The sequence below is a fragment of the Syngnathoides biaculeatus genome, chromosome 15 (assembly GCF_019802595.1).
Source record: "Syngnathoides biaculeatus isolate LvHL_M chromosome 15, ASM1980259v1, whole genome shotgun sequence".
Lineage (NCBI taxonomy): Eukaryota > Metazoa > Chordata > Actinopteri > Syngnathiformes > Syngnathidae > Syngnathoides > Syngnathoides biaculeatus.
In genome coordinates this window covers 22,650,719-22,675,740 of record NC_084654.1, presented here as the reverse complement: position 1 = coordinate 22,675,740, position 25,022 = coordinate 22,650,719, and the positions used below count along the sequence as shown (strand labels likewise).

The following is a 25,022-nucleotide window of genomic DNA, read 5'->3' as shown; positions in this document are numbered from 1 at the left end:
GGAAAAGATCAGTGGATTCCGGCAAAGGTCAACGTGTCGCCGAACACACTTCCGCGTTCAACGAGCCGCCGAAACCGTCACTATGTGGGATTTATTCCTGATGAGAACAGATCCAGCAACAAAGTATTCGTATGCGTCCAGACTTTTATACGCTTTCAAACTTTTCCGTGTAAATCTCGACGGCTTCCTCAACCAGATCCGTGTGTGGATCCAGTTGTCCAAGACAAGTGGAAGCGAATTATCAGTCCACTTTCTTATCGGCGAAAACATCAACTTCGGCATTAAATCCGGATCCTCTATGCCGAGTTGATCTAATTTTTCCACGTACCTTCGTTTATTTTCACCTTCTATATATCCAACGGTATCGGACAAGACTCTGGGCGCCGTGCTATGAGACATATTTCTGTGTCGTCTCCAACCGACTTAGAATTGAAGAACGGTTTGTTTGACCGGCACTTCCGGCCAGTGACGTCATTTTATAGTTTTATAGTCGCGGAAGGCTAACATAATCCATATTTCAGGAGCAAAGTAAGCCAACATTCAAAATGTTGTGCCAGTACCAGTTGAAAATGAAAATCTATGGTAGAAGATAGATAGATAAGGTAGAAACATTTAAGCAAGTCAGTTTCGGAAATTATTCGTCGACAGTTTGTGCAAAAGAGGATGATTTGGAGGAACTGTTTTTCCAGGTACTTCCATAACTTGTACATATGTATTCACATTTAAGTCAGGCAGATAACTGCAACGTCATTCTGAAAAGTTCCTCTTTGAATTGGATGTTGTGATGAGTTAGTTGAGGACGCAAAGATCACCAGGTGGGTGTGTAAATTTATGTACACTAAAAAAAGAAATTTGATTCATGTTATTTTACATACGGTACATACAGTACAGTGTATGGATCCACTGTGAGCTGTTAATTGCCAAATGAAAACTGATCATAATGTTGTTGAAATTGCAGTTGTCATTAAGAAATTTCCCATTGCAAGTTTTGCAACCAGATTTTATAAAATAATAAAATGTGAATAGTTTCCAACTGCAATTATTTTCACTGGAAAAAAAAAATTTTTGATTATTGCTTAATCGAGACGAGTTTGGCCCACTTGAGATCAAACTGGCATGAATCAGTACTAGGGGAACATGCAAAGTCCGTTCAAGAAGACCGGTGCCAAGATTCAAACCCCAAACTTCAGAACTGTGAGGCAGACTTGAAGATTTTAAGCTCGTCGAATCAGTCTCAAGACTTAAACCCCACAGAGGATAAATTTGACCCGCTTAATAGGAGAGTTGAAACGAGTTTTCGACAGCGCTTATCCTCATTAAGGTGCCGGGTGAGCTGGACCCCGTCCCAAGAGACTCTCGATGAGAGGACTGGTCGCCGGGGAAATGGCATGACAACCATTCACGCCAATGAACAATTAAGTCACCTACGAACCAACCATGGATGTTTTTGGAATGTGGGAGCAAACTGGAGCACTTGGACGGAACACATAAACGCTATAATAGAGGCAGACGGGAGCTGAGATTTGAACCCAGAATCTCAGAACTGCGTGGCATATTTTCAAACCATATTTCTGCGGTGCTGCTGCATGTTGGGGAAAAAAAAAATGAGATGGAGGATGAACCTGAGGAGCAGTAGGTTAATTGTTGCGTCTGGTGACAAAGCATAAGAGATAAATAGTTAGCTGTGGGGGGCTAGCAGTCCATAACATCAGCTAGCATGTGGTGGCCTGTTGGTGCCAGATGCTCTTTTTTTTTTTTTTTTTAATAACTTGGACGTGCAAATGGTGCTGCCCAGCCACAACATGCACTCACGCTAATCACACAGACATAAATCTACATTGTCTTCTTGCACACGTCAATTTTTTTGGGGGTGTTTCTCGGCGGCTAATGTTCACTTCCAAACATGAAACGTGCATCCGTTGTAGATAGAAATAACACAACTGTCTCCTGGCTCCCTCCCCCAGCTAGCACGTTTGCTAGCAAGCATTGGAAAGAAGAAGGCCCCAAGGAGGTCAGTTTTCCATTCAAATGAAAACATTTTTGTTTTGTTTTATCTTTAAAGAGCGCACATGACAGTGATTCGACAGCCGACACTCACCGAGAAGAAGCAATTTCAGCTCCCGCCTGGAATCTCGCTTGTCTCGGCGAAGTTGCTTGTCAATTTCGGCATTGATCCGCTTCGACTCCTTCGCCTCCTCGCTCAGGCAACAAGCCATCATGGACTCCAGAGTCATCCCCGTTCGCTGTGTTCGGCCAGCCTCGCTAACTGGACCCGGAAAAAAAAAAAAAAACACACACACACGCACACACACACGGGGTTTTTCCCAGCGAAGGAGCTGCGGGCTCTCGCGTGGACGTGAGGGCGGGGGTGGGGGGGGCGTGAGGGGAGGGTCGCTGGGTGTGGGGAAGGGAAAAGATAGCTCGGGGCCTCGCTGCCAAGTTGTCCCGGGTCTCCTCCGGTAGGGAGACGGGAGAGGACGAGGAAAGGGGCGGGGAGGCTCCTCCGCGAGATGCTCAATTCGCCTGTTTCTTGTGGTTTGAAAAAAAAAATGTTAAAAGAAGCGAGGTTTTTAAAAAAATATATATAATTTAAAATAAAAAATAGTCAATTTTGCCTACGGTAACACAGCGGCGGCGTCATGAACATCGAGCAGCCAAGCAAAGCGACGCGCTCGAGCCGATGCTATGAAGCTAACGCCCGAAGTGGGTGGAAGCTAAACGGACGGACGGCGCCGCGGCTACTCGGAATGTTCACCCTCGACGACGCCTTCCTTATCTCGGCTAACAAAAAAAAAAAAAAATGTCGGGCGGGCAGTCTGCAGTGATTGGAACCCGCAGGGCGAGAAGAGGTTCCGCCTTTATGATCGAGCGATAGCGGCGCCCATCACACCGATGCGGGCCATTTTGACAGGTTGTCCCCCCCCCCTTCCCACCCCCGGTTTTAAATGAAGCCCGAAATGAGGTGGGCAGTGAGTTGCTTCCTCCGACCCGATACATCACAAGGGAGGAGGGGGAGCGACGCTGCGAGAGTGACAGGAGGAGGGTTGCGTGGAGACCAATCGGACGCGAGAGGTGGCCGGAACCGAAGCACGCGCACTTGAAAATATGAAACATGCACTTGGTTGTCCTCAGGCAAAATCTCGACTGTAACAGTCAGAAAAGAGATTCCTCACTATTACTGTAAACAGAAATAGCTATTAGACAACTCGTGGTGACCAACTTCCAGTAGTTGACAAATATCCAACCATGCAGCCATCCATTTTCTTTGCCGCTTATCCTCACGAGGGTTGCGGGGAGTGCTGGAGCCTATCCCAGCTGTCAACGGGCAGGAGGCGGGGTACGCCCTCAACTGGTCGCCAGCCAATCGCAGGGCACAGAGAGACAGTCACAATCGCACCTTGGGGCAATTTAGAGTGTCCAATTAATGCTGCATGTTTTTGGGATGTGGGAAGAAACCGGAGCGCCCACCCGGAGAAAACCCACGCAGGCACGGGGAGAACACGCAAACTCCACACAGGCGGGGCTGGGACCACCTCATCCATAATGTATCTCATATAAATTAGAAATAAATCGGACTCCGGCTCTTTTCACAAGAATTGCACTTAAAAATTAAACATTTGGCACGTTGGCGTTGCATCATGATCGTTCAAAGGAGGCCCCAAAAATGTCTTAAAGCCACAGGCATCCAGTTCAGAGCGTGCGCCGCCTCCTGCGCGATGACAGATTGGATAGGCTCCAGCACTCCCGTGACCCTTGTGAGGATAAGCAGCTCAGAAAATGGATGCATGGATATACATAGCTCTCCTGTTCGCTGGAATTGTAAATCTTTAGAAATGACTTTTGTAACCTTTTCCAGACTGAAAGACGTCCGTTAATTTATTCCTCAACTGTTCTGAAATGTCTTTGGACCATGTAACATTCATTTTCTTTAAAAAAAAAAAAATAAAATAGTGGATTTGAGGTCAACTAGGTAATACTTGTTGGATATTTACATTCATCTCAAACATTAAAGTGGGGAAAGTGCAAAAATAGGGTATAAGAAGTGGATGAGGGAGCCAATAAATAAGTTTGTCACGCCGCTGTGAGGTCTTCCACGTGAGTCAGTCATTCTGTTGAAAATAGTCACAGAAGAGCTCTCGCACCTCCTCGCCCCAACCCCGCTCCGTGTCGGCGTCGGCCTCGGCGTAGGCGGGCTGCGCGCCCTCCGCCTCGGCCACCTCGGCCAGCCACTCGCCGTTGAAGGCGTCGCCGTGCGACTCGCACACGTTGTGCAGGATGCAGCACGCCCGGATCATGGTGGGCACCACGTCCAGGCCGCAGTCGTTGCGCTTGCTCAGGCACTGCCAGCGCGCCTTGAGCCGCAACAGCGCCTCCTGGGCCACGCGCCGGGCGCGCCGCAGCCGCCGGTTGAACAGGGTTTGGCGCTCGCCGGGCGTCGCCGGGTTGGCCCGCGGGCCCCGCTTCTCCGGGTAGGCCTTCAGGAGCCAGCTCTGGAGCGGGTAGCACGGCTCGCCCAGCAGCACGTAGCTGCGACACAAAGGCAGGCCGAAACCTGATTAAAAATGGACGTGCGTAACATTGTGGAGCATTGTTGCTGCGTGAAAGCGCAATTTGACTTCCGCTGGGTTCTGTGGAGAAGCAACATGTGGATAAACGCCGGGTCAGGAATTATCCACCTGAGTTGTCTCCCCATGAAGAAAGACGGCGGCGCTGGCGACAGTCCTCCCTCTGCCGCCGTGGTCCAGAGCGACGACTTCTGCAAGATCTCCGCCGGCTCGATCCCGCCTGGGAAACAGGCGCACATGTCCCAGATCTGCCCGCGACCGTTCACGGTCACCTGTCGCGTCACAAACAAGGGGCACCATTTTTTTTTTTTTTTTGGTTGCACATTTTGGCGCTTTTTCCTGGGAACAATAACTCCCAAAACATGTTAGGTTCATCCATCCACTTTCTTTGCCGCTTATCCTCACGAGGGTCGCGGGGAGTCCTGGAGCCTATCCCAGCTGTCAACGGGCAGGAGGCGGGGCACACCCTGACAGGCTCACGATCACACTTTGGGGCAATTTCATAGCTGGGATATGCTCCTGCACGACCACGACCCTTGCGAGGATAAGCGGCTCAGACAATGGATGGATATTCAGTTTCGCTGTCAATAGAATGAAGTCAAAAGAAAAAAAAAAGAATCCCCCCCCACCCCGATATGGAAAACACCATTCATGGGAAAATGCAGAAGGGAAATTTGAACACAAAAGTTGGAGGAACACACATAAACAGACAATATCCAAACATTCACAACCACATATTTTTATCCATGAATCCATTTTCTTAGCCACTTATCCTCACGGGGGTTACAAAGAGTGCTGGAGCCTATCCCAGCTGTCATCGGGCAGGAGGCGGGGTACACCCTGAACTGGTTGCCAGCCAATCGCAAGGCACATGGAGACAAACAGCCGTGCTCACAATCACACCTAGGGGCAATTTAGCCTGTCCAATTAAATGTTGCATGTTTTTTGGGATGTGGGTGGAAACCGGAGTGCCCACCCGGAGGAAACCGACGCAGGCACGGGGGACAACATGCAAACTCCACACAGGCGGGGCCGGGATCGAACCCGGGTCCTCAGAACTGCGAGGCCAACGCTTTACCAGCTGTTCATAAGACGCTAAATCGTCAAAGCTGCGAACGTGAACGCTTGCTGTGCCTTGTGAATTGCCGGCGACCAGTCCAGGGCGCACCCCACCGCTCGCCCAAAGTCAGATTGGATAAAACGGAGCTGTTCCGTGACCCTAATGAGGATAAGCGCGCTGGTAAACGCACCCACCTGAGAGAGCACCGAGAGCCAGCCGGCGGGGTTGATGTAGTCGGACGCATTGTTGGACGGCGTGATGATGGCCGTGTGCAGCGTGGCCACGGCGGCAACGCAGTGCGGGAACCCCCACTGGGACAGGAAGAGCCGAGCCGACTCCTCCAGCTCGGGCTCGGCGGGGGGTCGTAAGTAGTCGGCGCGGAGCAGCGCCACGATGCTGTGACACATGTCCCGCACGCACTTGCACACAGTGGACTTGCCCACGCCGAACAGGGCGCTGATGGTGCGGTATTCCACGTTGGACGCCAGGCGCCAGAGCGCCACCGCCACCCGCTTTTCCACGGGCAGCGCCAGGCGGAAGCTGGTGTCCTGGCGCGTCAGGCGGGAGCGCAGCTTGTCGCAGATGTAGAAGAAGGTCTCCCGGCTCATCCGGAACTTGTCCAGCCAGTCGGACGGCTGGAATTCTGTCATCACGACCCGCTCCCACCAGTCCGTGCTGGGGACGGTGGTCCAAGGCCGCGTGCGGATGTGAGCGTTGGACCGAATGCTGCCCGATATCATCATCTGTGGGGGGGGGGACAAAGAAACTACAAATATAGAGTTTGGGAAGCTACAAGCTATCGTTTCATCATTTTCCTTAAGCCAAAGTTTGACCTGAGAAGGAGTTTCACATTCAGTCGAGTGGAAAAAAAAATGGGAGAACAACTGTTGCCTGACCACTTCTGAAGTTTATTGAGCAGACCAGTCAAGCACATCAGGACAGAATTGGGGGAAAAAAACGTGCCAGCAGCTTGGTGGAGCTGCTAACACTTACCGAAATTCTAAGAGACAGTCCCCTGACTGCTCTCACTAGGCCGTGCTCCCTTATAAAATTTATAGGTCAAGTCCTATAAAATATCGCATACCAAAATCTTGGAAATTTTCCTCAGAGTACTCCAGTTTCCGCCCACATCCCAAAATTCACGCATCGTAGCTTGATTCACGACTCTACGTCAGGGCTCGGCGGCCTTTTTGAGGCTGAGGGCTACTTCGTGAGCACCGATCGTATGAAGGACTACGTGACATTTGTGGCAAATTTCAGACTCAGTCCATTACACGTACATGAAATATTTTTGTTTTAATGTATTGTAGTAAATGCCATTACATGTATTTTAAAATTTTAATTCACGTAAGCAAGTCAGATTAAGAATTTCAAACACAAATAAAAGTAACAATGTGTGGCCTATGCTATTTTTGGAACATGGCTCGTGGGCTACCATTCGCCCGCGGTGCCCGCGTTGGTGACCCCGTGCTCTACGTTGCCCATAGATGCGAATGTGAGTGAAAATGATTGTTTAAGTTTAAATATGTCCTGGAGTTGTTTTTGAAATATGGGAGAAAACCCACAAAGACACGGGAAGAACATGCTAACTCCACACACGGAGGCCAGATTTGAACCCAGGTTCGGTCCTCAGAACTGCGTGGAAGATGTGGGTCACCTGTACCTCAAAGTTTAGCTGGATGCCCACTAGGATACATTGTTGTCATCACCGTTAATATGTAAATTAGATCAATATAAAAAGTGTTGTTACTTATGACTCGTGCTAACCATCATCATTCTCCTCTGCCTCTGGAAGAAGTACTGTCGCTGTCGCAGGCGTCTTTGGATCTCATTGCGCCGCTGCACGTCCGTGTTGTTGAGGTCCCTGCGGCGTTTTAGCAGCATGTACGTCATGAGAAACACCAAGGGCCGCAGCCTCTCATCGTCTTCTTCCATTTTGAGGCGGAGTGGGAAAAACGCACTCAACCTAAACGTATGAATATGACCTTAGCCGCTAATAATGTTGATATTGTCATTAGGTTCTGATAGTGGATGTCAACTTCCGTGTTTTCTTCTTCGGCTTGTTTTGCACCGCGAAAGGACCTCCGGGGTTTTCTTCTTCGTTTTCGTCAACAATGCCGACTGTTGAACCGGTTGTTGTGTTGGTCATATGGCGACCTCTCCTGACGAATTACAGGACTGCAGTGGATTGAACCCATCCGAGATGTATTTCCACAGAATATCGTTTTTTATTTACAGGTTTAGCGCCAGAGGCGATCTTTGTTGGGCCAGAGGTTTATTTTTCTGACATTTGGAGTAGATCTGACTTCAGGCTATGTCCCTATTGCACTTCCCAGCTACTTAATCACATATACAGAGCTCGTGCGCGTGACGTCACGGTTTTCACGGCGCCATATTGCCGGTCAAACAGAGCCGCTCGACATTGTGGGAGACGTTGAACCAGAGGAGAATATTTACAATACCCGAGACCTGTTGTGCTGTTGGTGGTCAAAACAGACGAGACAGATATTCAAAGAGATTATTCTACGGAATACCATCTGAAAAGACCAGAAAAGATCAGTGGCAATTAAACATTATGGATGGTGCTCAGTCAAATTACACACGCGCCTGTGTAGCGATCGCTTCATTTCAGGTAGGAATTATTCTTTTCAATCTCAAATTACCAAAAAGTATTTATAATGGGAAATTTGAAAATAATGCCTGTTAAAAAAAAAAAAAAAAAAGTTTGTCGCAGAGCTTTACGGAGGTTAAGTGTGACCGCAATCGCTTCCGACTACCTTCCGTGGAGATGACTCCATCCTTTTTTTTTTTTTTTTTAAATCAATCATAGTTAATGATTGCGAATTTGTGTAAAAGCAGGGCTGCTTTATTTAAATATCGGTACATGTATTGAATACTAGCTGAAAAGATCGATGGATCGCGGCAAGGATTAACACACACTTCTGCGTTCACCAGCTGTCAAAACCGTCACTATGTGGGATTTATTCCTGATAAGAACAGATCCAGCAACAAAGTATTCGTATGTGTCCAGACTTTCATACGCTTTCAAATTTTTCCGTGTAAATCTCGACAACTTACTCGCCAGATCCATGCGTAGATTCAGTTGTCCAAGACAAGGGGGAGCGAATAAACAGTCCAATTTCTTATCGCCGAAAACATCGATTTCAGCATTAAATACGGATCCTTTATGCCGATTTTCTCTATTTTTTTCCACATACCGTCGTTTATTTTCAACTCCTAAATGTCTACCGATATCGGACAAGACTCTAGGCGTCATATTTATATTATATATTAGTTTGACCTGCAATATGGCGACGTAAACAAAAGTCACGTGATTTTATGATGTGGGTGCACGAGCGCTATACTCAATCTGCACAATTTATTGCAATATGTCATCTCAGTAATTTAGAATCATATTCTAATTTATGGGGATGCAACTGTATTTCACACTACAAGGGTCTTGCCATCCACCCATCCATTTCCCATGCCGCTTATCCTCACAAGAGTCACGGAAGTGCTGGAGCCTGTTCCTGACAAAATACGTCAGGCCAGATCCGCAGAAGCGAGCTAGGAGACGACTTTGACGCAAGCGATGAAGAGTTTGGCGGCGGCGTTCTCAAATTCCTTGGCGTCCATGTGCCCGGCCGGGCCTCGCGCCTGCGCTTCGGTCATGACGCGGGCCACCTGGTGCGGCGACATTTTGGCGCTGGCCTCCAGGCGGCGCAGCGCCTTGACGCCGGGGGAGTCGGCGTCGCGGGACGTCTCCAGGGCGTCCCTCAGGGCGCCCAGCACCGCCAGGCACGGGGCCCGCAGAGCCGGCCCCTCGTCCGGGTGGCACACCTGGGCGTAGAGCCGCTGGGCCTGGCGGATGTAGTCGGAGAAAACGGCGCAGGTCAGCACGCCGTGGCAGAAGACGCCGAACGGGACGGCCTCGTGGTCGTGGCAGTGGAGGCGGCACAGCAGCGGGGCGGAGGTGGAGGCCGGGACGCCGCCCTCGCCGCACAGGCACCGCAAGGTCTGAGTGTAAAGCCCGCCGCTCACCCCGCCCGCCGTCGCCCCCTCGGGGCCGCTCTCGCCCGCGTGCGGGGAGGGTCCCGCGAGGCTCAGGAGGTCGTAAGCCACACGGACATTGTTGCCAAAGGCTGATCTAGGTGGAGAGAAAAAAAAAAAAAGAAGACAAGTTACCGGCAGGGCGGCTGGCCTCACAGTTCTGAGGAACCGAGTTCGATTCCCGCCCCCGCCTGTGCAGAGTTTGCATGTTCTCCTCATGCCTGCGTGGGTTTTCTCCGGGTGGGCATTCCGGTTTCCTCCCACGTCCCCAAAACATGCAACATATAATTGGACACTCTAAATTGCCCGAAGGTGTGATTGTAATGGCGGGTGTTTGTCTCGATGTGCCCTGCGATTGGCTGGCGACCAGTTCGGCGTGTACCCCACCTGCTGCCCGTTGACAGCCGGGATAGGCTCCAGCGCTCCCCGCGACCCTCGTGAGGATAAGCGGCCAAGAAAATGGATGGATGGATGCAAGTTACTGACAAATTGCCTTGACTTCAGAAGACATTTATTGTATTTTTTCAAGCCCCCCCCACCCCACAAAAAACACGACATTTTTATCGAAGTCGGATTATATTGCTTCTTTGTACGTCATAAATAAAATGGCATACTATATTTAGTACTTTGAAAGGAGCCACAATCAAATGATTGACTGATTTGGGAAAACCTTGTGAGGATGAGCAGCTAAGAAAATGGATGGATGGTAGGTTGGCTCCGCCCTCTTAAATAGTAAGGAGTTCTGATTTCTAATTTTTTTTTTTTTTTATTAATAGCAAGCAGTATATGCTTTTGTGATTAATATCTCAAAAGATAATTTGAGTACATTTGCACCGGTGCGGCCGGGGTGGGGCTGTGTCGTGGCGTTATCGGTACCTCTGCGAGTGATGAGCCAGGCGCAGGTGCCACAGCGCCCGGTTGAGTCGCTGCTGAGCCCGGGCGGAACCCACCCCTTCCCCCGGCGGACCGCCGTCCAGACGCGGCTCCTTGAGCGCTTCGTCGCCGCTCTCCACCACGGCGGCGGCCAAGCTGCCGAAGTGGTCGGCCAGGAAGCCGACGGGGTCGTCCGGCCGGGCTTCCACCATCTTCAGCACGGCGCCGCGGAGCAGCTCGCCCACGCCGGCCTGCGACAGGAATTCTCGGTCGGTGTCCGCCCCGAAGGCTTTGGGCCCCGGGCCCGGCTCGGCGACCACCGCCGGGGGAGACTCCCCGGACACGGCGGCCCGGCGTTTCTCTCTGTCGGCCATATTTGTTGACATCCCGGGTGCCGCAGCAACGGAAGTGAAAGGAAACGGAGAGAAAAAGGGGTTAAAAAAAAAAAAAAGTCTCTCTTAAAGGAACCGGATTTTTGTTTTTTTTCAAACAAGATAATTATGCTAAATTTAGATTTATTAGGGAAAAGGTATTTTATATTTTTTTTCTAAAGGTAAAAACAAAAGAAACTCTTAATTTGAATGCGTTTACCAAAATGTAGCGTAGCCATTTTTCCTGTTTTAAAGGTAATAAACTGACACGTCAGATTTTAAATCATTTCATGTGTATTCAGTGCATTTTAAAAATGTTGCATTTTTTTAATCTAAAAATTCTGTCTTTTTAGAGGTAGCATTTTTTCCATTTACAATTAAAAAAGGGTTAAACTTTCATCACAAACACAACGATTGCATAAAAAATATATATATACTGTTGCGTAGGAGGCAAATCAGAAACAGAATCTTTTTTTTTTTTGGCAAGTACGTCAGAAAGTAATTTCTGGAATTAATGTGGACAATTATGCTTGAATTTGATTCATTTTGTATTGTGAAAAAAAAATAAAAATCTGGAGTTAGAAGCGACCTTGAGCGTCGTAACTTTGTGTATCGGCTACGACGGTCCTTGCAAATGTCTTGACCAGGGTCCCACTTGGTTGTTGGGGCCACAGATTCATCTTGAGTTCAATCTGCCCCCCATTACGATTTTGCTTTTTAATGGTGCATATAATTTGGATTTACAGTTGTGAGGAGTGAGGCAGGACAGAGTTTTCACACCCCCTGCAAATCTGACCACCCCCCCCAAATACTACCCGGCCCCACCTGTGTGGAGTTTGCATGTTCTCCCCATGCCTGCGTGGGTTTTCTCCGGGTGGGCACTCCGGTTTCCTCCCACATCCCCCAAAAAAATGCAACATTAATTGCGACCCTTGTGAGGATAAGTGGCAAAGAAAATGGATGGATTGACTTCAAAACTAGGTCGGGACTGACGTTCTGTCTTGAAACAAACAAGTTCTGCCCAGAACCATGTTTGCACCGGTGGAGCTATTGTTTCACCCGGACATTTATTGCAGACGGACGTAGCGTCGGGCCACCGATAAATGTTGCCAAAAACTGAAGAAGAGCCTCTGTTAGCGATTTTTAAGACCATATTAGATGTGCAATGTACAAATCATTGGACACTCAAAATTGCCCCTGGGTGTGATTGTGAGTACGACTCTTTGTCTCGATGTCCACTGCGATTGGCTGGCGACCAGTTCAGGGTGTAACCCCGCCTCCTGCCCGTCGACAGCTGGGACAGGCTCCGGCACTCCCCGCGACCCTCGTGAGGATCAGCGGCAAAGAAAATGGATGGATGACAAAATACACATTCCTTGTCTTGGAAGTATGCCAAACTTCGGAGGTAAGTAAATTGACACCGAGTCAGATTCACGGCTCTGTAATGGCTTTAATTATGAATATTGCATGAACGCATTAGACGATCTTACAGGTGAAGAATTAACAGCAACGACGGGTGTTACAGGTGCAGACGCGGAATCAACAGCAAAGATGGACGAGTTTTCATTTCAAAAGGTGGCAGTTTACTGGAACACGTTTCTACAAAACACAGTGCGAGATCCCAGTTTTGTGCAGTTCCGGCGTCTACTTGGAGTGCTCCGCGTCGTCGTCGTCGTCGTGAGCGTGGACGCCGTTGGTGACCTCGGCGTGGTTGCCGGTCCCCTTCGTCTCCTTTTTCAGGGCGGCGGAGGGGCCTCGGACTCGCTGCGCGGACAGGAAGTTGCCCTGCAGTTTTTCCTCCAGCAGCATGTGACTCTGGGGGGGAAGGCCCAGGCACGCCCTGGGAAAACGACACATAAAAAAAATGGATGAAAAATCTAAATTCAGAGTTGATTAATAAAACGGCTGTGGTGCGGGAATTTACGTCAAATTTGGTTTTCTACCCCAAAACGGACTGCGGATGTGCACGTATACATTCAAACATTTTTACAATTACTAAGCCACCGTGCCGCCAACATTTTACCATATTTAAAAAAAAATAATCATTTGTCATATATAGTTGTAAATGTGCAGCCCGTTTTGTGTGAGAAAAGCAAGCAAATACGTTTGAAATGAATTTCTACATTGCGGCTGTACCGTCGTTTTTGTCTACTCACGTTACATTTTTTTAAGACAGTTGTGAGAGAGGCAGCACGGTGGATCAGATGGTAAAGATTTGGCCTCGCAGTTCTGAGGACCCGGGTTCAATCCCAGACCCGCCTGTGCGGAATTTGCATGTTCTCCCCGTGCCTGCGTGGCTTTTCTCCGGGTGGCATTCCGGTTTCCTCCCACATCCCCAAAACATGCAACATTAATTGGACACTCTAAACTGCCCCTAGGTGTGATAGTGAGCGCGCCCGTTTGTCTCCATGTACCCTGCGATTGGTCGGCGACCAGTTTAGGGTGTACCCGGTCGACAGCCGGGATAGGCTCCAGCGCTCCCATGACCCTTGTGAGGATAAGCGGCGAAGAAAATGGACGGCTGGAGTTGTGAGAGAGCGGTAGATGAGCCAAGTAGTACAATGCAGTACTTTATCCGTCCCATAGCAGACATATTTAGACATGAAATTGATGAACTAGTGTATTTTCCTCAGTATAAGGCGCACCTCATTATAAGGCGCACCTTCAATGAATGGCCTATTTTAAGACTTTTTTTCATATATAAGGCGCACTCGATTATAAGGCACATAGAACAGATGCTACAGTAGAGGCTGGGGTTCCATTTTGCATCCATTAGATGGAGAAGCACGAAATATTGATCCATATATAAGCCGCACCGGATTATAAGGCGCATCGTCGGCTTTTGAGAAAATTAAAGGCTTTCAGGTGTGCCTTATAGCGCGGAAAATACGGTACTTTTGGAATCAGAAATCGACTGTAATGGGTTTTTCCCAACCATTGTTCGTGTTTGGTAACAGAAATCTCTCAACATTAGCATTTAAGATATATGACAATTTCAAATATTGGGATATTTTTTTTTTCCCCCCAAAAGAATCACAGATTTTGACACAGATGATTTGCCTTTGCGGGCCGCACAAAATGATGTGGCGGGCCAAGTCTGGCCCCCGGCCGGGCCTTGAGTTTGACACCCGTGTTTAATAATTACTGCGACAGCTAAATCGGGAATATGCAAACCCAGAGTCCGATTATTGTAACGAGATTGAAGGCGTCGGTTGAAGCGAGGGCTTCGGGGATGGCAGCCGTGGCCCCGGAAGACGTCTTCTGTACCTCATGATATTTTCTATGGAGGCCCTCTGGCGGAAGAAGGCGTTGATGACGGGGGTCCCCGGCGGGACCAGGGGCGCCTTGCACAGGAAGGAGAGCAGCGCCAGGACGCTGTGGAAGGACTGGAAGCCGTCTTGGCCGTCGAGCCGGAAGGTCACGCGCTGGCACAGCTCGGTCAGGATGGCCAAGTCCAGAATGATGGGGCTGGCCAGGAGGGAGTCCTGGTTGGCCAAAATACGGCACCGTGAAATTTAAAAATGGAAAAAGTCGGTCGGGGGTGTGTGGACATGTCGAAAAGAGGGGAGGTCAACTTTTGGACGTGAGGGGACTCACCTCGCAGGTGTTGTGCAGTACGATGGTGTTGAGGCCGCCCATCATGATCTCGGACGTGTATTCATCCATGGCTCGCTTGCTGTCTCCCACATACGGAATGTACTTAATCACCACCTGGAAGGAATCACGGAAAAGCGCTTCAATTGAAGAAAAAAAGAAAAATTAATAATATTCATTATTATTTCATGAATGTGAGTTCATTAATTTGTCACAGTCGCACTGCAAAAAAACAAAAACAAAAAAACTGTGGCTATTGGATGCGTTCGGAATTTCGAGCCGGGCTGAATTTGAGCGAATCGTTTCAGGGTGCGTTCGGGTGCGGCACTCACGCAGTGGTCGGGTTTCTCGCCGTGGCGGTAGAGGACGGCGTTGGAGTGCACCATGTCATCCACCACGTTGCTCTTGGTGATTTCCTTGGAGCGGAACTGCTGCGGCGCCGACAGGTTCTTGCCGTCGTTGTTGCCGAGGTGGTTGTAGCTTACGATGGACGTTGGCTGGGGGGAGTTTGACGAGAAAAAAAAAAATCGTTAGATTTCGCGGGCGGTGGGAATCTAATTCTACGACAAGAAACTTGGGACATTGACAGACACGTAACAAAGTCGGAATATTTAGAGAAGTAAATGTGAAAGATGTCTTTTATTATGGGAAAAGCTGTCGTTTTCTTAGAACAAAACCATCCATCCGTCCATTTTCTTAGCCGCTTATCCTCACGAGGGTCGCAGGAATGCTGGAGCCTATCCTAGCTGTCAACGGGCAGGAGGCGGGGTACACTCTGAACTGGTCGCCAGCCAATCGCAGGGCACATAGAGACAGACAACAGCCGCACACACAATCACACCGATGGGCAATTTTTCAATTTTTAGAGTGTCCAATTAATGTTGCATGTTTTTGGGATGTGGGAGGAAACCGGAGCGCCTAAAGGGACATTGAAAAAAAAAAAAAAAAACTAACTGGTTTCTTATTGTAATGGAGTATGTTACTCATTACAAGTAACTTACACATTGTAATGAGTTTGTTTTGTTTTCAGGAAGCTACCGCTAGCAGGTAAATAAGCAGGTAGCCATTTTTCGACACTCTCATTGTAATGAGCAACTTACTCATAAGTTACAATGAGTAACTTACTCGTTGTTACAATGAGTAACTTAATGAGTAAGTTATTCATTGTTACAATGAGTAAGTTACTAGTAGCTTCCTGAATAAGGGTCTTTTATACGTGCACACATGCTGAAACCAGTTCATTTTTTTTCTCCCAATGCCCTTTTAGGGTATTTACCCAATAGCGGTAGCTTCCTGAATAAGAAGCAAGGGTCTTTTGTACATGCCCGCATGCAATGGACTAGTTGCTCATTACAATGAGAATGTTTCTCATTACAATGAGAAACCAGTTCATTTTTTTTCTCCCAATGCCCTTTTAGGGTATTTACCCAATAGCGGTAGCTTCCTGAATAAGAAGCAAGGGTCTTTTGTACATGCCCGCATGCAATGGACTAGTTGCTCATTACAATGAGAATGTTTCTCATTAAAATGAGAAACCAGTTAGGTTTTTTTTCATCCAATTACCTGGTAGCGGTAGCTTCCTAAATAAGGAGCAAGGGTCTTTTATACATGCACTCATGCAATGGACTAGTTACTCATCACAATGAGAAAGTTTCTCATTACAATGAGAAACCAATTTTTTTTCCCCCCCCCCAGTGTCCCTTTAGGGGCTCCGTAGCCGAGTGTCTTCTTTTTTTTTTTTCTTCACCTTGATTCCCGAGCTGACCAGGAAGTCCACCAGCACCGACTTGATCTTGGTCTGCCCGGACTTGAAGTCATCCCCCCCGATGAAGACGCCCCTCTGCTGCGCCAGCTCCACGGCGCCCGGTACGAACGTGTTCTGAGGGGAACCGTTGATGTAGGCGCAACCCTCCAGGACGCTGGCCACTGCGAAGAGAGTGGAGGGAGACACCTCTGAGCCCTCCTGATCAAGGAGGGGGACAAAAAAAAACAAAACAAAAACACAAACAAACGGTCAATTTGCCGGCCCAGCTGCCTTGCGGCCATTTTGTAATAAGCATATTGCGCCAGATCATAAAAAAAAAACACATTTAGAGTCGTCGGTGAGAAATTTCACGCGAAGGCCCGATGTTACAAGGAGGTGGGGTGATTATTTTTTTGTTGTTGTGGTGTGAAAATCAATTTTAAAAGCATCAATCTGATTCATCTTATCATCATGGAAAACACACAAATGTGTAGACAACCCATAAGATTATTTCATATTAAAAATTGCCCCAGTATCTTGCCGTAAAGTCTCATGGGTAATGCACAATTTAAAAAAATAAAAATCATATGTCAATAGTGAATATAAACAAGTAAATCTTGGAAATTTCCATCATGATCAAATGAAGTCCATTAATAAATATACATCGTATTTTGAAAATGACAGTTTTAAGTGACTTGATACGTCAGCATTTTAGTGTAAGTTAAAAATATTTGAAAAATTATATAATGAGACACATCTAAATGTTATGATTACAATAGTTAATTTCCAGTGTATAATCAGTTTGCATAAAAAAAATACTCAGCAAGTCACGATATCACTTTCACTCTACGTGCAAAATTATTTGAATTAAAAAAAATACTAATAATAATTTACCATAATTTCCGGCCCACAAGAGGTGACTTTTTGCACATGCTTTCAACCCTGCAGCTTATGTGGTAATGCGGCTAATTTGTGCATTTTTTCTAGCGGCCGCAAGGGGGCACTCGAGCGAAAAGGTTAGCGTGAGACCAGTGGAATATGTGTGCCGAGGAAGTGACTTTTACCGCTATTTTTTTTTTTTTTTACCAGCCCTGTTAGCGCTGCACCAGCATTAACGTTGTGCTAGCGTGTTGCTGCTGTGTTATTGCAGTCTCAGTGAGTTTTACCGGTATGTTTTTTTTAAACCGGCTCCGTTAGCGCCGCGCTAGCATTAGCATCAGTGTTTCTGCCGCGTCTCAGTGACTTAGGTGTGTGGTTTTTTTTTTCATAAACCGGCTACGTTAGCGCCGCGCTAGCATTAGCATTAGTGTTTCTGCCGCGTCTCAGTGCCACGGCTGTTTTTTTTTTTTTTTACCGGTATGTATATATATATTTTTTTAACCAGCCCTGTTCGTGCTACCGGGTTGTTGCTATGTTAAGCTAAGATAAGGTATTGAAACTTTGAAAACTCTTTCTGTGGACAGTCTTTCTTATAAATATCTCGTGTTTCAATGTGGGCAATTGCGGCTTCTACACAGCTGCGGCGTACGTATGTACCAAATGGTATTTCCTTTACAAATGTACTGGGTGAGGTTTCTAATCTGGTGTGCTGGGTAGGCCGGGAATTACGGTACACACAACCAAAGGAACGCACAGGGTTGATAAACACGGACGCTCAATTAACATTATTATCCATTTAGTGCATAATTAACACTAATTTGGTAATTAGTAACACTAACTATACACAAAAGAAAACTTTTAACAACCATTAAAACAACACATTGCGTGCTTGAATGTCATCTGATCCGCTACTGTGACATCCTCATTAAAACATGGCAGCCTGCTATCACAGCTGATCTGCGGCGGCGACGTTTTCAACGACTTGGAACTTATTTTTTACATCCTGTTATTTATCAAGATGGAGGTCAGTCGTCTATTGTCCACGGTAGATGTGATTGTTACATAAAAAAAAAAAAAAAAAAAAAACCATCTCTCAACCTGGAGTCATTGTTTCTCTTTGCTTTCATTTTTCACATCCACTGCGCGAAAGCGGCAATTTCTCACCTGGATGGCGGCCAGCAGGTTTTCCGCCGTGTCGTTTATGCCCGGCACCACCTCGCAAAAACGCTCGGTGGTGGCGGTCCACACCACGATCACTTTATCCACACCGCTGATCTGGCGGAAGTCCCGGATGTCCTCTCGGACGCGCTCCACCTGGGAAATCGGATCGTGCGTGAACAACGGCGCCCCCTATTCGGTCAGGTGCCGGTAAACAAGATCTAGCAAAACCTGCTCCGCCATGGTCCCGCCGAGCACGTTGTCGGCCCTGCTTTCCTGATTGGCGGCGATGAATTCTGGGATGTAGATGGACGGTCTGGGTTTCATGGCGACCATAAATGGTCGTAGCTGCTCTTGTAGCGACCAGTCCAGAACCTGGGCGCGTTCCATTGCCCTCCCGAGATCCAGCGAAGAGATATCCCAGCCTCAGAAAACATTTGACGTCGCAACACCAGGTCAATATCAGAAATTAATCTGTCGTTTGTTTTTCATGGAACTAGAGCCTTGAGTTAGCTTGGCTACGTGTGCAAATTAGCTATGCTAACTGGAATGCGCTAAATATTTTTGTCCAGACTGCCCGGTAGAGCACGGACACAGTTAGTTAACATCAATAATCAGATAATTGTCTATTTTTACACAGACAATTGAATCAGCCTTGTCTCTTGTAGACAATTCATTTCATGAAAAAAAACTGTTTACTTCATTGCGACAAAATTAAGCAACAAAAATAGAATAATGAATGACAATTCATTATTAGTCTATTTTTAAAAATAAAACAGATGGCTAGATAGTCAAGTAGGAGCAGAAAGAAAAAGTATGTCCCTTTTAAAAAAGTCATAGTGTAATAAATGTGTCATAAAATGTGATCTGATCCTATCAGTCAAGGATATTGACACACAAAGTCTAAAATATTAATATCACATTTTTCTATCTTTCATCTCTAAGTTTAGAAGAACACCCCCACCCCTCGCCAAAAAAAAAAAAAATCTCGTGTTGTGGGAGTGATGTGCCAACTGAATGAAGTTTTAGCCCACCAAGACAATCAGGGAGGTGCAAAGATAGACCCCGTGCGGTGCCCCAGCCCTGGATGAGAAAAGTCCCCCGTTCACCTGGAGCGTCGCGCTCCATCTAGTGTCTACACTTTGAATGTTTAGTACACGCGCGCACTCTGGTGTATATAGACACAATTTACCATCAAAGACGATGTCGTTGGGGTGGACCATGGGTAGCAGATCACAGAAGGGCACGTTGACCTCGCCGTCAGGCCCTGATCCAAGGCACACGGTGGAGGCCTGCAGCAGTGACCCGAAATAGTTGGCTTTCTGAAAAAAAAAAAAAAGAGACAACATCGTAGGACAAAATATATGTAACAGTTTGCCATCTAAAGCCGTAGTCCTAGGTGTGTGCAAAACTGAGGAACATCATCTATAGTCTTGGTCCCAGTTCACTTTGGGGTGAGCGGCCTACATTCTGGACTTGTTGCCTGGATGTCCCCAGTCCAGCACAGCGCTCTAGTATGAGAACTCCGGCCGGCTCTTCTTTGCTTCCTTCTCTCTCATGTTCCTGATTCATCAACTCCGCAAAGTATTCTTTCCATCCATCTATAACGCGACTGGACCCCCGTCAACACATTTCCATTTTACTCCTTAACCACCCTAACCTGCTGCAGACTTCGCGTCGCTCTGCCTCCATCTGTCCAACCTCTATAGATCATTCTCTCCTTTTCTAATGTCTAACCTAGCATACATGATCATATACCTCATGTTTGGTCTTTGCCACCTTTACCTTCGGCCTCTGTCGCACCTCCTTGTATTTTTATCATCTCAATGTCGCACTTCATCTGAGCTAGCCTCTTTCCTTGATTTCCTGTACTTCAAGGTTCGACCACCAGAGTGTCCTTCTCCCCTTTCCTACCAGAAAACACACCAAATACTCTTCCGCTTGCCTCTCTGATTATCTTGGCTGTGGTGGTCCAGTCTTCCGGAAGCTCCTCCTGCCCGGCGAGATCCTGTCTTTACCTCTTCTCGAAAAGCAGCACGACACTTTCTTTCTCAGCTTCCACCGGAAGTTTCTCTCCTCTGCCTTTGCCTTGTTAGTCTTCCACCCCACCACCAAGGTCATCTTACACACCGCCATGCTATGCTGACCACTGACCAGCCACAGTGCCCCTTTCCTACCAGAAAACACGCCAAATACTCTCCTGCCTGCCTCTCTGATTATCTTGGCTCGAGTGGTCCAGTCTTCCGGAAGCTCCTCCTGCCCGGCGAGAGCCTGTCTTTACCTCTTCTCGAAAAGCAGCACGACACTTTCTTTCTCAGCTTCCACCGGAAGTTTCTCTCCCCTGCCTTTGCCTTGTTAGTCTTCCTCCCCACCACCAGGGTCATCTTACACACCGCCATGGTATCCTGACCACGGACCAGCCACAGTGCATCCTTCTACCTCCGCTCTTACAAATCACTCTAGGTTCCTTCCTCTTTTGGAAGAAAATTGTAACTACAGCCACAGTACAATGAATGTGATTCTTGTGGAAGTATCTGCTATGTACAGTACCTTTGTATGCTGAAGAACAACAAACACCCTCCTATGTATGATAGTTTGTTTCCAATGAATGCAGAGGAGAGGGTCTTCGTGAAAAGGTGTAAGCTAATTTAGCTGCTAAGGCGACTGGATCGAGTACAAAGCGGTATTCGGTAATGGCGGTTTGTGGAAGGTAAAGCAGTCCCTCATAGTTACAAGTTTTTCTGTCCGTTCAGTCTGAATGGAGCAGAAGGCTAGCTGGAAACTCACTCGCCAATCACATGTGAGAACGGAAGCGTTTCAGGTGCTGGTGTACAGAGTCCATAGAGGGCAGGGCTTGGTCCCTACCCCCCCATCATAAAAAGGGGGATTGGTGCACACCACGAGAGCACTGTATTTACAGTACATTGGTCTAAATCGGAGGACCTTTCTCACCTTGACTCCAGTCTTTGTGTTCCAGGTGAGCTTCATCTTGTTGGCCAGACGGCCGCCGTGACCGTGGAGCCGTTGTTGCCGCCCCATCCCACCAGCATCACCCCCAGCCTGGGCACGCGTGTCTCCGTGCGAAGGGTCATCTCGGTGGAGCTGGGCGTAACCTAAATGGGATGACACGCCCGCTCAGGGTGCATGGAGAGGACATGCTACCGGGACCAGTTTGCAGGGTTTCACTTACGGTGACGGTACTGCCATCTTTGTTCACCGACGTGGTCTGGTAGGAGTACTGAGCTTCGATGTAAGTGTCCGTGTACTTGACGTTGGGACTGTTGATGTGAATCTTGACGGACATGTTTTGCGATTCTGCGACAAAGACACAGCAGGATGGAATCAGGCGGGAAGAGAACAACAACAACAACAAAAATACAGAAATGACGAGAGGAGCACGCTGTCCAGATCTTCGCATGTTCTGCTCGAAACGTTCCTGCATGTTACGCCTTTCGGAAGACAACCCAGCCATCGCTTTCATCAAAAAAAAAAAAAAAAAAACTATTAATCAGGTGATTGTAGGGATTAGTTAAAATCCTGAAGTTCTGAAACGAGGAAACGCGGCCCGTCTGATTGCGCTTCAACGTCAGTCGCGGGTGCCAACAGCAGGCGAGCGGCACGCATATAAACGCACGTCCTGTTCCACGAGGCAACGCTTGACCAGGACGCGGGTCACAGGAAGTCTGCTTTTTATTATTTAGGACTTTCAACCCATTAGCCGACTTCTGCTTTCGGTTATCACTTCCAAAGTCATGTTGTGTCTTGGTCTAAAATATGCGTTTGACATTTTGTCAAACGCTGATCCAGCATTTTTTTTTCTGTCCATTCGCCTGGTCTCAGGATGTTGTAAATTTGTTCGTGAAGTATGAAAAAAAAAGTTTGCGAATGAGGTCCATTGGCACCCCGATGATGTTTTTAAAAAAGACCCCCCCCCCCCCCCTCCAGACTCTTTGACATGAAATCAGACAAAACTTTTCCTGTTTTAGGTCACGCCCACTTGGAGCTACTTCCAGAGAATGCATAAAGACTCTATAGACACTTCGGCTTTCAAACGGCTTGAAGCCATTTAGAAAAAAGACGCACGGCGGCTCGTAACAATGGCCGTTACGCAACGCCAGCTCATATGTCAAACTCCGCGACGGCGTGTCGGCAACTGAAGTTATGTTAAGTGCCGCCTTATGTCTTCAGACCCGCTCCAGTGGAATTTTACTGATGCCGGCGTCCGCGGCGTCGCCCTAACGCGTTACTCGTGATGCCGTTTCCGTCGAGGACGAGGGTGCGACGCTCGGCTGTAAAAATGAAAGGAAGATAGAGTAAAGTTGGGGGAAATGCGTGCGGAGTGAAATTAAAAACAACAACAACAACAACAACAAAAAATATCATAATTTTAACAAACAATGCAGTAAAAGGGGCGGGGGATTTGGATATTGTAATGCGAAATATGGTCAGCATTCAAAGAGAACCATGCTAAATGGTGGAAAATTCCGGAAAAAATAACAGTTTTAGAGAACCTGTAAAGTGAATTCAATTTTTTGTTTCTATATCCACTACACATGTTTGAGGATAACTGCTGAAAACGTGTAAAGACTGAAAGATGGAGTCAAACAGGTTTTTTTTTTTTTTTTTTTTTTTTTTTACCCTTTCGGTTTTCCTGATTTTTTTTGGTGGGGGGGGGCGTGGCTAAAACTGTCCCCCGGCATTGGTATGCGTCGAGCAGACATATCTTGACCGCCAACCGTTTTTGAGGATTGTAGCTATAAAAATAAAATGGAATTTGTTGTGAAAACAATATGAGAAAATTCACATTGATTCACGGTAAAATTTCATTAAATTTAATGTCCTTGGAGCACAAATTAACATTTTGTTGGCCTTATTTTTTGAACACGATGATTTTGCGTGCGTCTAATGTGCTTCATTTTGTGCAAAAAAAATTAACATATAGCTAAATTTGAAATAAATCCAGTTTTAATTATGAAGGGCTCCGTGAGTGCGCACCTGAAATAATACTCCAATAAGGTTTATGAACAACTGCGATAAGCGGATACATTTTTTACAGCTCAGACGTATAGCGATGTGACGCTAGCTGTTGTAGCATAAATTCTTCAATTCTACAGAAATCTTTAGACCACTCGTTCTCCAGAACTTTGGCTGTGATTTCCTATAGAATTTGTACAGAACAATGAAATTTGTATAGAAATTTAATAGGACTTGGGTCCTTAAGTTCTATAGTTCTTTAGAAATTCTTTTGAAATGTTCTATCGAAAATTTTTAGCAGGGGTGGTTTGAGAGCGGGGGAAACGGTTTGAATTTTCACACCTTTCAAGTCTCATTTTATATATTTTTTTTAAAATCATTCAAATTTAGCAGGGTTGTTAACAACACTTCTCTGCATGTGTCTGATTTTTGTGAACTTTTCAATTTTCAGCCAATTCAACATGCATTGTAGCAATGCAATGAAGGAGTGGTCAAAAATAATAATAAAAAAAAAATCTAATATCATAATGCAAAATGAACTTGTTTGAAAGTCCATATTTAAAGAGAAGCATGGAAAGTGAGTGAAATGTCTCAAGAAACGCAATTTCAACATGTAACAGAATTGAGCAACGTGCTATAGAAAAACATTCTCAACATATATATAAAAAAAATGAATAAAACACCAGTTCACGTCTATTACAAATCCACACGCGAGTCATTTTTTTTTTTTTTTTTTCTGCAGTTTGAACGTGCTTCCGAGCCACAGTTGCTCATTATGTAAGACATACCGGTCTGGCGCGAGGGCAGATTTCCCCACACAACAAAAGAGAAAGAAAGAAAGAAAGAAAGAAAGGAGGAATTTCTCCCGAACCTTTTGCAAGTGGCTTTCCGAACGAACAGCGAGTAAAAGGTTGACGGGTGCGATGCTGGATTTACGTACGTGCGTCTGCTGCGTGTGCGTCTCGCTGCTGCTGCTGCTGCTGCTGGCAATGAGACCAAGTGAGAAAGTTCCACAAGCTTCCACCAGCCGGGCTGCCTGCCAATGGCTTTCCTCCGAACCCCCTCACCCAGAACTGCCCCCACAACCACCAGCACCCCCCCCCCCAGCGCCGTCTAGCGGCCATGGGACTCCACACTAAAGGATAAGGGCCCCCGGGGGGGCGATGCGTCTTATTTTTAGACAGGCAATAAACTGACAAAAGGGGACTTTGATGCCAATTGTTACATAATGAGCAGGCATCATCACTGGGGATTTTGCAATGAGGGTCAAATGGGTGCGGGGGGGGGGGGGGGGTTCTCGAGAACAAAACTCCAATCACACAAATGAACAATCAAGTTGAAGTATTGAAGAAGTCATTTTAAAAAGATGAAGTACACTTTTTGCAAGAACTAAATTGCTCTTTTATGAGACAAAAGTCCCGCTAAAGGTGGCACGATGATGCAGCTGTTGCGCGTTGGGCTCACAGTTCTGAAAACAGGGGTTCAAATCCCGGCCCCGCCTTGAGTGGCGTTTTCATGTTCTCCCCCGTGCCTGTGTGGGTTTTTTCTCCGGGTGGGCACTCCGGTTTCCTGCCACATCCCAAAAACACGTCATGTCATGACACAAGCCGCTTATCCTCACAAGGGTCGCGGGGAAAGCCGGAGCCTATCCCAGCTAGCTTCGGGGCGAAAGGCGGACTACACCCTGAACTGGTCGCTAGTCAGTCGCAGGGCAGGTATCAACACAATCACTGAGCGGGAATCGATCCCACGCT

The 25,022-nt window shown here is 47.2% G+C and overlaps 4 protein-coding genes across 9 annotated transcripts in view; all 4 read right to left on the bottom strand.

Annotated features, from left to right (window-relative positions):
* LOC133513007 (guanine nucleotide-binding protein G(q) subunit alpha-like) overlaps window positions 1-2,917 on the bottom strand; it is a 30,769-nt gene extending 27,852 nt beyond the window's left edge. For 3 of the 6 annotated variants that reach the window (XM_061843191.1, XM_061843195.1, XM_061843194.1), the window contains exon 1: window positions 2,099-2,917. In XM_061843191.1, coding sequence (XP_061699175.1) covers window positions 2,099-2,234 — 136 coding nt within the window. In that variant the 5' untranslated portion in view covers window positions 2,235-2,917. The remainder of the gene's footprint in view (window positions 1-2,098) is intronic. The other 3 variants (XM_061843192.1, XM_061843193.1, XM_061843197.1) reach the window with 3 other exon arrangements.
* A 384-nt stretch (window positions 2,918-3,301) lies between these two features.
* LOC133513656 (uncharacterized) lies at window positions 3,302-8,406 on the bottom strand. The gene is made up of 4 exons (XM_061844617.1): window positions 7,393-8,406; window positions 5,820-6,368; window positions 4,677-4,837; window positions 3,302-4,527 (listed from the first exon to the last, which is right to left on the bottom strand). Exons 1-4 carry the CDS (start codon window positions 7,558-7,560, stop codon window positions 4,101-4,103), a joined length of 1,305 nt encoding a protein of 434 aa, XP_061700601.1. The 5' UTR covers window positions 7,561-8,406; the 3' UTR covers window positions 3,302-4,100.
* Window positions 8,407-8,960: 554 nt separating this feature from the next.
* Window positions 8,961-11,025, bottom strand: tpgs1 (tubulin polyglutamylase complex subunit 1). Its single transcript, XM_061844618.1, has 2 exons — window positions 10,552-11,025; window positions 8,961-9,772 (listed from the first exon to the last, which is right to left on the bottom strand). The coding sequence occupies exons 1-2, from the start codon at window positions 10,932-10,934 to the stop codon at window positions 9,193-9,195; spliced, it is 963 nt and encodes a 320-aa protein (XP_061700602.1). The 5' UTR covers window positions 10,935-11,025; the 3' UTR covers window positions 8,961-9,192.
* Window positions 11,026-12,349: 1,324 nt separating this feature from the next.
* LOC133513479 (inositol-3-phosphate synthase 1-A-like) lies at window positions 12,350-24,407 on the bottom strand. The gene is given in 12 exon segments (XM_061844329.1): window positions 12,350-12,759; window positions 14,187-14,404; window positions 14,517-14,630; window positions 14,846-15,010; window positions 16,261-16,476; window positions 18,301-18,450; window positions 18,526-18,719; window positions 19,487-19,616; window positions 21,247-21,296; window positions 21,299-21,407; window positions 21,485-21,609; window positions 24,209-24,407. Coding segments are annotated over 12 exon segments (1,851 nt in total). The 5' UTR covers window positions 24,393-24,407; the 3' UTR covers window positions 12,350-12,563.
* Between the last annotated feature and the right edge of the window lie 615 nt (window positions 24,408-25,022).

Excerpts from the sequence above, each read along its gene's own strand:
- LOC133513656 (XM_061844617.1), bottom strand. The coding sequence starts at position 7,560 with ATGGAAGAAGACGATGAGAGGCTGCGGCCCTTGGTGTTTCTCATGACG. Across the intron at positions 4,838-5,819 it reads GGCTCTCGGTGCTCTCTCAG|GTGACCGTGAACGGTCGCGG; the intron begins GTGGGTGCGTTT and ends GTGACGCGACAG. Across the intron at positions 4,528-4,676 it reads TTCATGGGGAGACAACTCAG|CTACGTGCTGCTGGGCGAGC; the intron begins GTGGATAATTCC and ends TTTGTGTCGCAG.
- tpgs1 (XM_061844618.1), bottom strand. The coding sequence starts at position 10,934 with ATGTCAACAAATATGGCCGACAGAGAGAAACGCCGGGCCGCCGTGTCC. Across the intron at positions 9,773-10,551 it reads CTGGCTCATCACTCGCAGAG|ATCAGCCTTTGGCAACAATG; the intron begins GTACCGATAACG and ends CTCTCCACCTAG.